Source organism: Thrips palmi, unplaced genomic scaffold, assembly GCF_012932325.1.
Source record: "Thrips palmi isolate BJ-2018 unplaced genomic scaffold, TpBJ-2018v1 HiC_scaffold_2, whole genome shotgun sequence".
NCBI lineage: Eukaryota > Metazoa > Arthropoda > Insecta > Thysanoptera > Thripidae > Thrips > Thrips palmi.
This window is the reverse complement of record NW_023144629.1, coordinates 8,387,199-8,398,398: the sequence shown is the minus strand read 5'-3', so window position 1 is coordinate 8,398,398 and position 11,200 is coordinate 8,387,199. Positions and strand designations below refer to the sequence as shown.

General features: G+C 54.9%; 3 protein-coding genes across 3 annotated transcripts; 2 read left to right on the top strand and 1 right to left on the bottom strand.

Annotated features, from left to right (window-relative positions):
- Positions 1 to 77: 77 nt before the first annotated feature.
- On the bottom strand, positions 78 to 1,199 carry LOC117647057 (translocon-associated protein subunit delta). Its single transcript, XM_034388541.1, has 2 exons — positions 802 to 1,199; positions 78 to 431 (listed from the first exon to the last, which is right to left on the bottom strand). The coding sequence occupies exons 1-2, from the start codon at positions 1,051 to 1,053 to the stop codon at positions 171 to 173; spliced, it is 513 nt and encodes a 170-aa protein (XP_034244432.1). The 5' UTR covers positions 1,054 to 1,199; the 3' UTR covers positions 78 to 170.
- A 331-nt stretch (positions 1,200 to 1,530) lies between these two features.
- Positions 1,531 to 4,414, top strand: LOC117647058 (E3 ubiquitin-protein ligase RHA1B-like). The gene is made up of 3 exons (XM_034388542.1): positions 1,531 to 2,046; positions 2,206 to 2,320; positions 2,404 to 4,414. Exons 1-3 carry the CDS (start codon positions 1,883 to 1,885, stop codon positions 2,455 to 2,457), a joined length of 333 nt encoding a protein of 110 aa, XP_034244433.1. The 5' UTR covers positions 1,531 to 1,882; the 3' UTR covers positions 2,458 to 4,414.
- A 484-nt stretch (positions 4,415 to 4,898) lies between these two features.
- On the top strand, positions 4,899 to 8,921 carry LOC117647146 (innexin inx7). Its single transcript, XM_034388712.1, has 7 exons — positions 4,899 to 5,153; positions 6,306 to 6,449; positions 6,829 to 7,083; positions 7,167 to 7,382; positions 7,549 to 7,758; positions 7,878 to 8,014; positions 8,122 to 8,921. Exons 1-7 carry the CDS (start codon positions 5,037 to 5,039, stop codon positions 8,366 to 8,368), a joined length of 1,326 nt encoding a protein of 441 aa, XP_034244603.1. The 5' UTR covers positions 4,899 to 5,036; the 3' UTR covers positions 8,369 to 8,921.
- The last annotated feature ends 2,279 nt before the right edge of the window (positions 8,922 to 11,200 follow it).

The window sequence follows — 11,200 nt, the reverse complement described above, 5'->3', positions numbered from 1 at the left end:
GTTCTAGCCTCAGCAACATTTCTTGGTGTGGATTGTAGCAGTTAAGCAGTGGTTTTAGGAAATGAATGGAAAAGTCATGTAGAAAACAAGAAAATTTATTAAATAGTGAATTATAAAAAAAAATCAGTCAGTTATTTTTCACAGAAAAACAACAAATACCGAATTAGTACTTAAGCCAACAGTTTTGACTTGGCAGAGAAAGCTGTGTACCAGACACCAATGGAAAGGACAAAGGCCATAAATTCAGAGTTGACCCAAGGTCCCTGGTAAGAGCCGGGGTAATTTAAGACAACAGTGGCAAGAGCCTTCACAGTGGAGATATCTTCGTTGTTCCTCATGGCTTTCCTCACAGCAGCAAAGTTCTCTTCATCGTAGACGTTGATAGTGTAGTCTCCACGGCGAGCCTTCTTTACATCTTCAGCCCAGCTCACCTGTCGGCAAAAGATGGAACCAATGAGTACCCAATGAGCAGTACAATAATTATATGAATCCTTCATGAAGGAAAATTTGATTGGTAGATCGGGAATCTATGATAGAACACGACTGAATGGAACAATGCCTCAACTAAGTATCATGCGGCCAAATCAATGGTCACAAGAGGTTGACCACTGAAAAAGGGTGCATAGATAGATGAAAGAGGGCAAAATGTTTCGCTAACAAATGCACCGACAAGGTAGGCTGTGCTTGTTTCAGTCGCAAAACTTTGCGTTTGGTGGTACTCAGCCAGGGGGGCTACAGTTATCGTAAAAAATCTGAGGTACTCAACGGACTTGCATAGAATGAGCGGGCTCTCAGTCTCACCTGGTACTTGTTGGGGCCAATGCGGGCAACAGGCTGGGTCTTGCCATTCAGTTCAGCGAACAGGGCTGGGTTCTGGACACCGTTGCCGCACTTGAGAGTAAACTCAGCCACGAAGCCAATGCTGGTTAGGACGGTGGCATCTGGAGAGGTGTAGGACGTCGCCGACACCTCCGGGCTGGAGCAAACGGCGGTCGCGGCGGAAAGGCCGGCGATGGAGGCGAGGACGACGAGGAAACAGGCAAGCTTCTCCATTTTTGAGGTAGCTTCTATTCACGCCACAAAGCTGCGCTCACTGGCTCGCGTCGTCGGAAGGTTGAACAGATAGAACCTAGAATCTGCAAGCAGAAGCCTCGGGACACGACAACACCGGTTTTGTTTTTCCTCTTGGTCTTCTTCCCTGACACGTCAGTCGCGTCAGCGCTTCCCCCACTCTCGAGCAGAGATCGTGGCGGATGTTTTCGTTTGTAGCAGGCGCTAATGTTTTGGGAGGCCCGCGCCTTTTTGAAGTTTGTTTTGGTTTTAGGGGCCTGCCCAGTTGTACCAACCAACTCGTACACAGCATCCCTTCTATTTTACATGAATCTTATCGCCGGTTCAATCAGTATCCTAATTTTGTATAAAAATAAAAAGATTTCTGTTAATTACAGGTCGCTTTACCCGCTCAATGACCCTGAGTGGTATGGAGAGACTCATTTTGTGGTTTACTACGTTGGCACTGCTTCTATCGCCTTCCCAAACAAACCAGGTTCCGGTTTCCCTGACCAAAGTTTGGCCCGTTTGGCCTAGTGCTTTGAGGTGTTGTGGGTGTGGGTGGTGAATATTGTCAGAAAATCCGATGAAAAGGATTGCTCTCGATTTCTGAAACGCGCCTTGCAGTGCACCGCCCCGGCAGTGACTCCGTCCGCCCGCAGCCCCCATGAGGGCGCGAGAGCAGGACGACCTCTGACCTAGACGGGGTGGCCGTCGGCCGAGCCGAGGCCAAGCCTGTGTCCTGAGTGTCTACTGCGCAACAAGAGTTTGAGGAGTTCTACCGATGCTATTCTGTGATCTCTGAGGGCGCCCAAGCTCTGGCCGCTTCAGCATGCCTTCCCCTCCGCTCATGCTCCTCTGCGCCGCTGGCGTCGGGCTGGCAGCATTGCTGTATTACTACTTTGCTGCTAGGGAAGAGAGGGAGCGGATGGCCCTCGGCTACGCGGCCCCCAGCGGAGGGGGTTCCAGACCGAGGAGACAGCGATGCGGCAGCAGGTATTCAAATGAAAAATAAACAATGGGTTGCTCACATTTTGTAGTGATGGGTTGACCCGAACCACTGCGGCACTTTCCTTAGCCTGACAGGGCTCGTGTCTGTTTCTTGTGCATGAAGGATGAACACTTAACAGAGTTTGTTTTCTGTTTCTTCCGCAGGTATGAACTGGAAGATTGTAGTATTTGCCAGGAAATTGTGTACAAACCGTCTGAGCTGCGCACTTTAGCGTGTGGTCACAATTTTCATTTTAGGTGTATCGAGAAGTGGCTTGAGGTAGGTTATTAGATTTAGGACATTAGACTGCTTATGCGCTTGCAATGATCTGTATTAATTGATATTGTTCTATGTTGATTCAGGCCGCTCCAGCACCTACAACTTGCCCCAACTGCCGTCAAGTAGTTCAAAATTGATTATGTTCTACACACATACTGTGATCTTGCAGGGGCCAGAAGACTTATGTCAGGCTTCTCATCCTTTCATCGGATTTTGGAAGTCTTTTTTGGACTGCCACTGATATTTTCTTAACATTAATAGTACTTGTTGATGGAAAGTTTTCTTATTTCGAGGGAAATCTTTCTCAGTTTTTTTATGTACTGCCTGGATCAATGTTTGTGACCATGAAGTTTACCTTTCGACATAAGTTATGTTTGCTTGCCAACATACGAGCAATAAGTATGAGACTAGCCTCATGATGCAGGCTTACAAAGAAAGTCTTGAGTATTTCATTCCCAGTGATAAGATGTTGTACTTATGGATAAACTCAATACAATGTTGACCTTTTTTTCTATGTATTCTTAAAAAGATAGGAAAATTTAAGAAAACTCACAAAACCATGCTTTAGATCGAGCTTTCAAATCAACTTGTACCGGTGCCTGAGTCCACCATGGCAATTCTTTTGTGATGAATTTGTACTTCTAAAAGGTTAATACCTTTGTAAATATTTCAACTTAACTCTTAAAAGTGTCATGATGTGACTAGGAAGTATTTGATGTTTTTCACTTTTTTATGTCTCGTTTAGGAAGTCAAAATTGAGGTTTTCCTCTATGTCCTGCTAATTAGAAATAATTATAAGCGCTGTATACTGACCTGTGCGGACAGAATTGTGCCTTTAACAAGTTTTTTTTTTTTTTTTTTTTTTTGTAGTCTCACAAAATTTTAGATTCTGCTGTAGCTGATTTAGATTACTGGTATGTAGATAAGGTATACTTAAACCCTAGTTGTTCTGTGGCAATAGTTGATGTCCATGCTGTCTGGAGAATTCCGACCTTCACCAGCGAGCTATCCAGAATACTGGGTACTGAACTTAATTGACAATGTGAAGTCGATGTAAAATGACAGTTGCTAATCCAGCAAGACCTGATGTCGATAAATAATGTTATCATCCCAACAGCGGACATTTACTGCTACACATGTGTCCTGCGCTTGTGTATCTTTATTATGTGATATTATGTGAAATTGTCATTAATTTTAAATTGACTGATTGCTTGTGTGCAGCTTTGCAACAGCCCTATGCTGGCACCTTGCTGTGGTTTTAGCTTGGTGACATTATAATATTTTGTCATTTGCTTAAGGAAGGTTTTGTTTATTGTTAGAGTACACATAAACTAGGGTGATCTAGTCACCTAGCTACCTATTGATTTTTCTTGCTGTCTTTAATTTTATCCTATTATTTACATTTTTCTAGACGTTTATAGACATTTAATACTCTCTACCATAGAATTTTAGCTTCCTTTGTATAGATTTATGGGCAACCCACTTTGCAGATTTCCTGAAAAAGGTGAGAGATGATTGCACATTTCTCATTCATGTCATTTTGGTTTTTGAATATTTCACACAATTGTAAACGCAACATTAGCTTTTGGTGCTAAATCTAGCTTTTAGTGATCAACGACCAATCATCTGAATTGTGTCTAAATTTTTTGTCCTGTCCACTTGTTGCTAATTTGTATAAAAAGTTCTGATAAACTTGCATAAAATGTTGAGACTGTAAAGTTTCTTTCTACAATTGTATGAAAGTATTAAGAGTGATGCCCTTGCTCACTTGTCCAATTTTCATTATGAGGATAAAATAATAATAGACTTCTAAAGGTATTTGAACTTGTGCTGTTTACATTGTGTTCTGTTCATATGAAATGAAGGAACTGTTGTCTTAGATTTACTACATCACTTTTGTTAGTAGTGACTCTCATGTGATGCAAGTCATTGATATTTTGTGATTTTACGCATGCCAGTTTGCCTTCCAAGCCAATGATCTATTATGCATCTGACTGACGCATAATATTATTCATTAAGACAAACCTGCGTATGCAGGAAAGCCATCACCAATGTAATGAAAATAAGTAACAATAAACAAATCAACACACGCAATCACTGCCTCGCGTCAGTCATTCGCCCGACTTCCCCTAGACTGGAGAGATAGTCGCGAAAACGACACCAGGCCAGAACGGCAGATCGTGATCGCGGCGCTGCGAGTTCGGATTCGGAGTTTGCGGTGCGGCGGCTCAGGGCTTACCAGTCTACCCGCGAGGCAGTGGCGCGGCCACAGCCGCGACCGGGCTGCCGCTCTGTCTCTCTCGCACCAGGGGGCCGTTGCGCAGGGGTGCGAGAGAGACGGCGCGACGAAAGCGGTGGCGCCCCGCGAGTCCGCGGCGGGGGCCGCGGAGTGTGCCGCGTGCCTCCGCACTTTGTGCCCCATCGGGGGCCCGGCCGCGGCCCGGGGGCGGGGCGGGGCGGGGAAGCTCGGGGAGACATTGATAAGAGTCGCGGCACGGCGGGGCTGGCGGGGCACGGCGGCCCCGATAGCGCAGCTTGGCGCAGCTCTGCAGGTCTGCGCGTCTTCGTCTTCGCCTTGGTCTCCGTCTCCCAGTCGTCAAGTAGTGCGGAGCCCCACCGCTCACCTAGCCGCCTAGCTCGGGCCCGGGCTGGCCACCGTCCCGTGCGTGGCAGTTTTGGGCCGACAGTCGCCCGCCCCGGGCACCCCGCCGCCGCCATGCTCAAGGCGTTCGAGGACGTGCAGAAGCAGATCGGCAGACAAGTGTGGAAGCCTTTCAGCATCGACAATGTCATCTTCCGCCTCCACTACCGCCTCACCTTTTGGGCCCTGCTGGTGAGTCGACGCACGCGCTCTCGCGCGCTCTCTCTCTCGCGCTCTCTCTCGCGCGCTCTCTCTCGCGCGCTCTCTCTCGCGCGCTCTCTCTCGCGCGCGCTCTGCGGTCTCTCGCGCGCGACTCCAGCGCGCCGTCTCGCGCCGAGACGCGTGCGGTTTCGCGGCCTTCTCGGCGACTCTCGACGCGCGCGCGCTATGGCGTCATTCATGGCCGAGACCAGGGCCGTCTCGGCCGAGACGCGTGTGTCGCTGGCCAGCGTCCGAAGGCCGAGCGCATGGCGCACAGCATGCGAAGCGGTTCGTGGCGAGCGAACGCACGCGGCGAAGATCGACGAAAAAATATAACACGGTGGCCTGACGAGCTCAGTGCAGTCGGCGACGCGGCCAGAGTGTCCTGGCCAACGCGTCACGAAGGCGTGGCGGCGCAGAGTCCTACCGCCGGCGGTAGCGCCTGCCAGAGTGAGGGTAGGCAGCCCGGCGTACACGGAGGCGCGGCGGGCAGGCCTACCTCGCCGGCGGTAGCGCCTGCCAGAGTGAGGGTAGGCCAGCCCGGCGTACACGGAGGCGCGGCGGGCAGGCCTACCTCGCCGGCGGTAGCGCCTGCCAGAGTGAGGGTAGGCCAGCCCGGCGTACACGGAGGCGCGGCGGGCTGGCCTACCTCGCGGCGTAGCGCCTGCCAGAGTGAGGGTAGGCCAGCCCGGCGTACACGGAGGCGCGGCGGGCAGGCCTACTCTCGCCGGCGTAGCTGCCTGCCAGAGTGAGGGAGCGCCGGCGCACGGGGGGGCGGGGCCTACCTCGCCGGCGGTAGCGCCTGCAAGAGTGAGGGTAGGCCAGCCCGGCGTACACGGAGGCGCGGCGGGCTGGCCTACCCTGTACTTTGCAGGCGGCAAACGACGGAGACTGTCACTGTCTGTCTCTCCCCTTCACTGCCCAGAAGCAGTAGCAGGGAAGGCCCGCCATTCGGGTGGGTTCGTCCTGGGGCGTGACTCACAGCGACAGACGTCAAAGCATGTGGCCGGCAGGCCGGGCGGGCCGCCACAGCTGCGCGAAGGGGATTGGCGGTTCCCTGAAAGTCTACATTTATTACGTAACTGCGCGGGAAGGGCCTAGCGGACAGTGAGACAACTATTCGGTGTGCACGGCGTGTTCCAGACGGCCACCATCCTGGTGTCGAGTCGGCAGTACATCGGGGAGCACATCCGCTGCATCAGCGACACGGTGCCCAACAACGTCATCAACACCTTCTGCTTCTTCACGACGACCTTCACCATCCCCAGGTTCAACAATGACACCCAGGTCAGCGATGGCGCGCCCTCGTACACCGTTATTCGAAACGGGAGGAAGTGCTGCCCAAGTAGGCGAACATTCTCACGACGCTATGCACGATGGTCCAGAAGACCCGAGAAGATCGGTGGAGGCGGCCAAAATTCCAGACGCGTTTTGAGCTCCAGCGTCGCTAAATGAAATGGGACTCGAACCAAACGTGTGACCCTACCAATGGATTGCTCTCCGAACGAGGAATCCATTGGTGGGGTTACACGTTCGGTTCGAGTCCTGTTTAGCGACTCTGGAGCTCGAAACGCGTCAAGCCACCGGTCTTCTGGCCCACTGTGCGGTCGAAAAGCGCCAAAGTCCCGCCCCCGAGTGATGTCCGAACGTGCTGCGCGCTGCACAGGTGCCGCACCCCGGCGTGGGCCCCATGGGGCGCGCCGAGCTGGCCAGCGAGTCCGTGGTGCACCACGCCTACTACCAGTGGGTGCCCTTCGTGCTCTTCGGCCAGGCCATCATGTTCTACCTGCCCCACCTGGTGTGGCGCGTCGTCGAGGGCGGCACCATCAAGGTGCTGGTGGAGGGCCTGCAGTTCGGCTACCTGGCCATCGCGGACCGAGACGTCGGCAAGGCGCCGTCCAAGAGCAAGTACATGGCCAAGGTCAGACTCGTTGTTGTTGTTTGTTCTTGTTTGTTTGTTTGTTTCTGTTTTCAACCGGCAGTGGGCGTTTGAACCCTCCACAGGTGAACGTGGTGCGGACAACCTTCATGAACCGGCTGAAGCTGAACCAATGGTGGGGCCACTGGCTGATCGGCTGCGAGGTCCTCAACGCCCTCAACCTCATCCTGCAGGTGCTCATGACTGACGCCTTCCTGGGCGGCAAGTTCCTGGGCCTGGGCCCCGCCGTCGTCAACCAGCAGCCAGCGGACACCGAGTGCCTGGACCTCGTGTTCCCCAAGGTGCGCCTGCGCTCCAGTGCCCGTTTGACGCCGACCCTGTAGACTGATTCCGAGAGTCGTTTTCGCCGATCTGTCTCTCTCGCACCCATGAGCGCGGGGGAGACAGAGCGACGCAAACGACTCTCGGAATCTGCAGCGTCTCACAGTGTCCGTCCTCCGTCTGCAGGTGACCAAGTGCGCCTTCATGAAGTACGGTGCCAGTGGCACCATCCAGACGCACGACGCGCTCTGCATCATGGCGCTCAACATCATCAACGAGAAGATCTACACGTTCCTGTGGTTCTGGTTCGCCATCCTGGCCGTGCTCACGGCCGGCGGGCTGCTCTGGCGCGTGCTCACCCTGCTGCTGCACCACCGGTCGCCGCGCTTCAACCAGGTAGGCGGCGTGGCCCTTCGCGCCGTTCGCGCCACTGCTAGAGGGCCATCAACTTCCGGCCCGAGCTTTATTTGGAGACGCAGTGTCGTTAACTAGGAGGCTCCCGCTCACTCTTGCAGTTGCTGTTCGACTACGACAACCGCCTGAACCCCGAGGACTTCGAGATTGTCATCAGCCGCTGCGAGTTCTCCCACTGGCTGTTCCTGCTGTACCTCTGCAAGAACATGCACCAGAGCGCCAAGAACATGCTCTTCAGGTGCGTGTTTCCCTGGAGTCTGTGTGCTTTCGTCGCTCTGTCTCTCTCGCTCTCCGAGGTTGGGTTGCGAGGGGGCGGAGCGGCGTGTAACTCTCGCTCTCTCGCAGGGACCTGGCGCAGGAGATGCGCGACCTCAAGAGCAACGGCTACCACAACCGCAACACCCTGCCGCTGTCGCTGTCGTCCGACTACCCCAAGAAGAGCCCCAGCCCTGCCAGCGAGCTGCGGCCCCGCGGCGTGCCAGTCAGCCTGGACGAGCCCGACGAGTCCCTCATGAGCCAGCCCAGCCAGCCCCTGCTGCCGGCCGCCGCCCCCGGCGACGTGGACCCCCAGGGCAGGCCGCACAGTGACTAGGCCGGCACACTGTCTCACTGCCTCCCCCTCAGGTCTCCCTAGTCACCTCGTCTCGCAGAGCCCTGCGCACTGATTCCCGAGAGTCCTTTTCGTCGCCCTGTCTCTCTCGCACCTTTACGGAACGCCCATAGGGGGCGAGAGAGACAGGGCGTCGGAAACGACTCTCGGAATCAGTCTGCAGGGCCGGTCGAGCCATCGCCAGCAGAAGAATCGTTCGTCGCTCTGTCTCCGTCGCACTCGTGGAGCCCTCCGTGAGGGTGCGAGAGAGACAGAGCGACAAACCGCGCTCGACTGGACCTCTTACTTAATTTACGCGTGGGCCTTCTTTATTCATAAGTGCTGTGATCTTGACAGTGTTGGGAGTGGAGTAATTACTTAAGCGTGTGTGTGTGTGAGTGTGCGTGTGTGTGAGTGTGTCATGTCGTCTGTGTACGCTATATGGTTGAGGGGAGAACAACGAACCCCGATCCAACTGCCACAACATTTTTTATTTGTATAAATAATTTAACATTTTTAAATAGTTTGTAATAATAAAGTTAACGATTAAGATTAAGATGGCCTCCGTTGCGACGAAACCCCGACTCAGCCGATGATGTACGGCCTGGAGCTGAGGAGGGCCTGGCCGAGCGGCACCACCTGGGGCACCCACTGTGAAAACAAAGTCACAAAGAGAGTCGCCTTTCGTGTCAGCTCCAACGGGACGGTTCTGCGGTCCGCAGACTCACCCCGGTCAAGTTGACTGCTGCGGCGGGAACGGTCACCACGTATCGCTTGGATCGCTGCAATGTCACGAATCGGTTACAATCGACAGCAGCCTATCGCTCCGTCTCTCTCGCACTCATGGGGCTCTCCGTAAGGGTGCGAGAGAGACAGAGCGACAAAGCGATCTTCTGAATGGCTCGGCAGACGACGCGCCAGACGCTCCGCATTCCGCGCGCGGGCACGCTGTAAAGATTGCACTCACGATGGCCGGGTCCGGGTTGGGCACGGGGACGGCGGAGACTGCCATGTCGCGCGCGGGGCCGCAGAGCAGCACGGCCAGCACCAAGGCCCACGTCGTCCACGCCGACGCCTTCATGGCTGGCGGCGGCTGCGAGCGGCTGCGGAGAAAGAACCGTTTGACTCTCGCTGGCTGGCAGAAGGGTTGCCTACCCCCACCCCACGCATAGTGGGCCAGAAGACCGGTGGAGGCGGCCAAAACTCTCGACGCGTTTTGGGCTCCAGAGTCGCTAAACAGGCCTCGAAACGAACGTGTGACCCGACCAGAGGATTCCTCGTTCGGAGAGCAATCCAATAGTGGGGTCACACGTTCGGTTCGAGTCCCATTTAGCGACTCTGGAGCCCAAAACGCGTCGAGAGTTTTGGCCGCCTCCACCGGCTTCTGGCCCATTGTGCCACGCCAGGCTGAGGCAGCAGGAGGCAGGCAGCCCTTTCGACCCGGGCGCGTGCGCGGCCGAGTTGCCTACTTGCGTGGGGTCGGCTTCGGCTTCAGCGCCTCGCACTAGCGTCGATACTCCGGGCGTGAAGGGTCGCGCACGCGGGGAAGTCCCTCGAGCGCGGGAGCTCTAGCAAGCTCTAGCGCCCTGGTCTGGTTGTCGAGCGGGAGGCTCGGTGCCAAGAGGGAAGTCCGCTCGGACTGGAAGCGTCCTGCGTCCTGCGGGTCTGGTTGGCGTCGACGGCGTTGTTGGCGGCCACCCGTTCAGCACCACCGTCCGCACTCGACAGCACCCCGACCTACCGCGGCGCCCACTCAAATACCCGACCGGCCAGATGAGACGGACGAGCGCGGAGCCACGCGGAGCGCGCCAAAGTGCCGGCCTTGGCAAGGTCGTCCTGACGTCCTGGGTCCTGCAGACTCATTCCGAGAGTCGTTATCGTCGCCCTGTCTCTCTCGCACCTGTACGGGATGCCCGACGAGTTCGAGAGAGACAGGGCGACGAAAACGACTCTCGGAATCAGTCTGCTGGGAGGCGCGAGTGTATTCACGCTCATTGTAATGTGTGAGCGCCTGTTCAAGTGGCCGTAATTTCGCTCAAACCAAATCACGATAATCAGCGGCAATCGCGTGTGTGTGTATGTGTGTGTGTTCTTGTTTCCATTGATAATATTGTGCGCGCAGACGACAACTGCATTGTTTTGTTTCTGTCGGACACACTGCGACTGCATGAAGCGCACGGGCGGCACTTTGCTCTCGAGGCGGATGCACTTGACCGTCACGTCAGTGTGGCGGCATGGCGGCCCGCCCCGGTCTGCCTGCATCCTGCGGCGGTGATGGCGCAGCTGTCGCGTCCCGTGTGGAATATTGTCCGCAAATAATTCACTGTCCAATGTCGTTCGTACCGCGTCGGGTCCAGTTGTTTATAAAATTGATTTTTCAAACTTCCGTGAACTGTTGATTGCTTTCTTTATGGAGGTCGTCACTGTCGTTCCTTGACTGAGCCCGGTCACCGGGTGGGTGTGACGGAGACAGCAGGCTGATTCCGAGAGTCGATTTCGTCGCTCCGTCTCTCTCGCACTCATGGGGCGCCCCGTGTAGGTGCGAGAGAGACAGAGCGACGAAAACGACTCTCGGAATCAGCCTGCAGACAATGCCGGGGCGAATGGCTTGGCGAATGGCGGCGCTCTCTCTCTCTCTCGACGGGTGACGGTGACAGACGGCGCGCCGCGAGGCAGTCGCCAACTCGCCACACTCGGCGACAATCAATTGTCACAAGTCACAAGGCGGTCCTGCCGGGTAGTGTACGGCGTTGGCAGTGCGCTTCCGGGCGGCCGACACACCGCTAAAAGATTGCCGTGGTTGAGAGGGTTGATCAAAAGCAAATCAACGCGGAG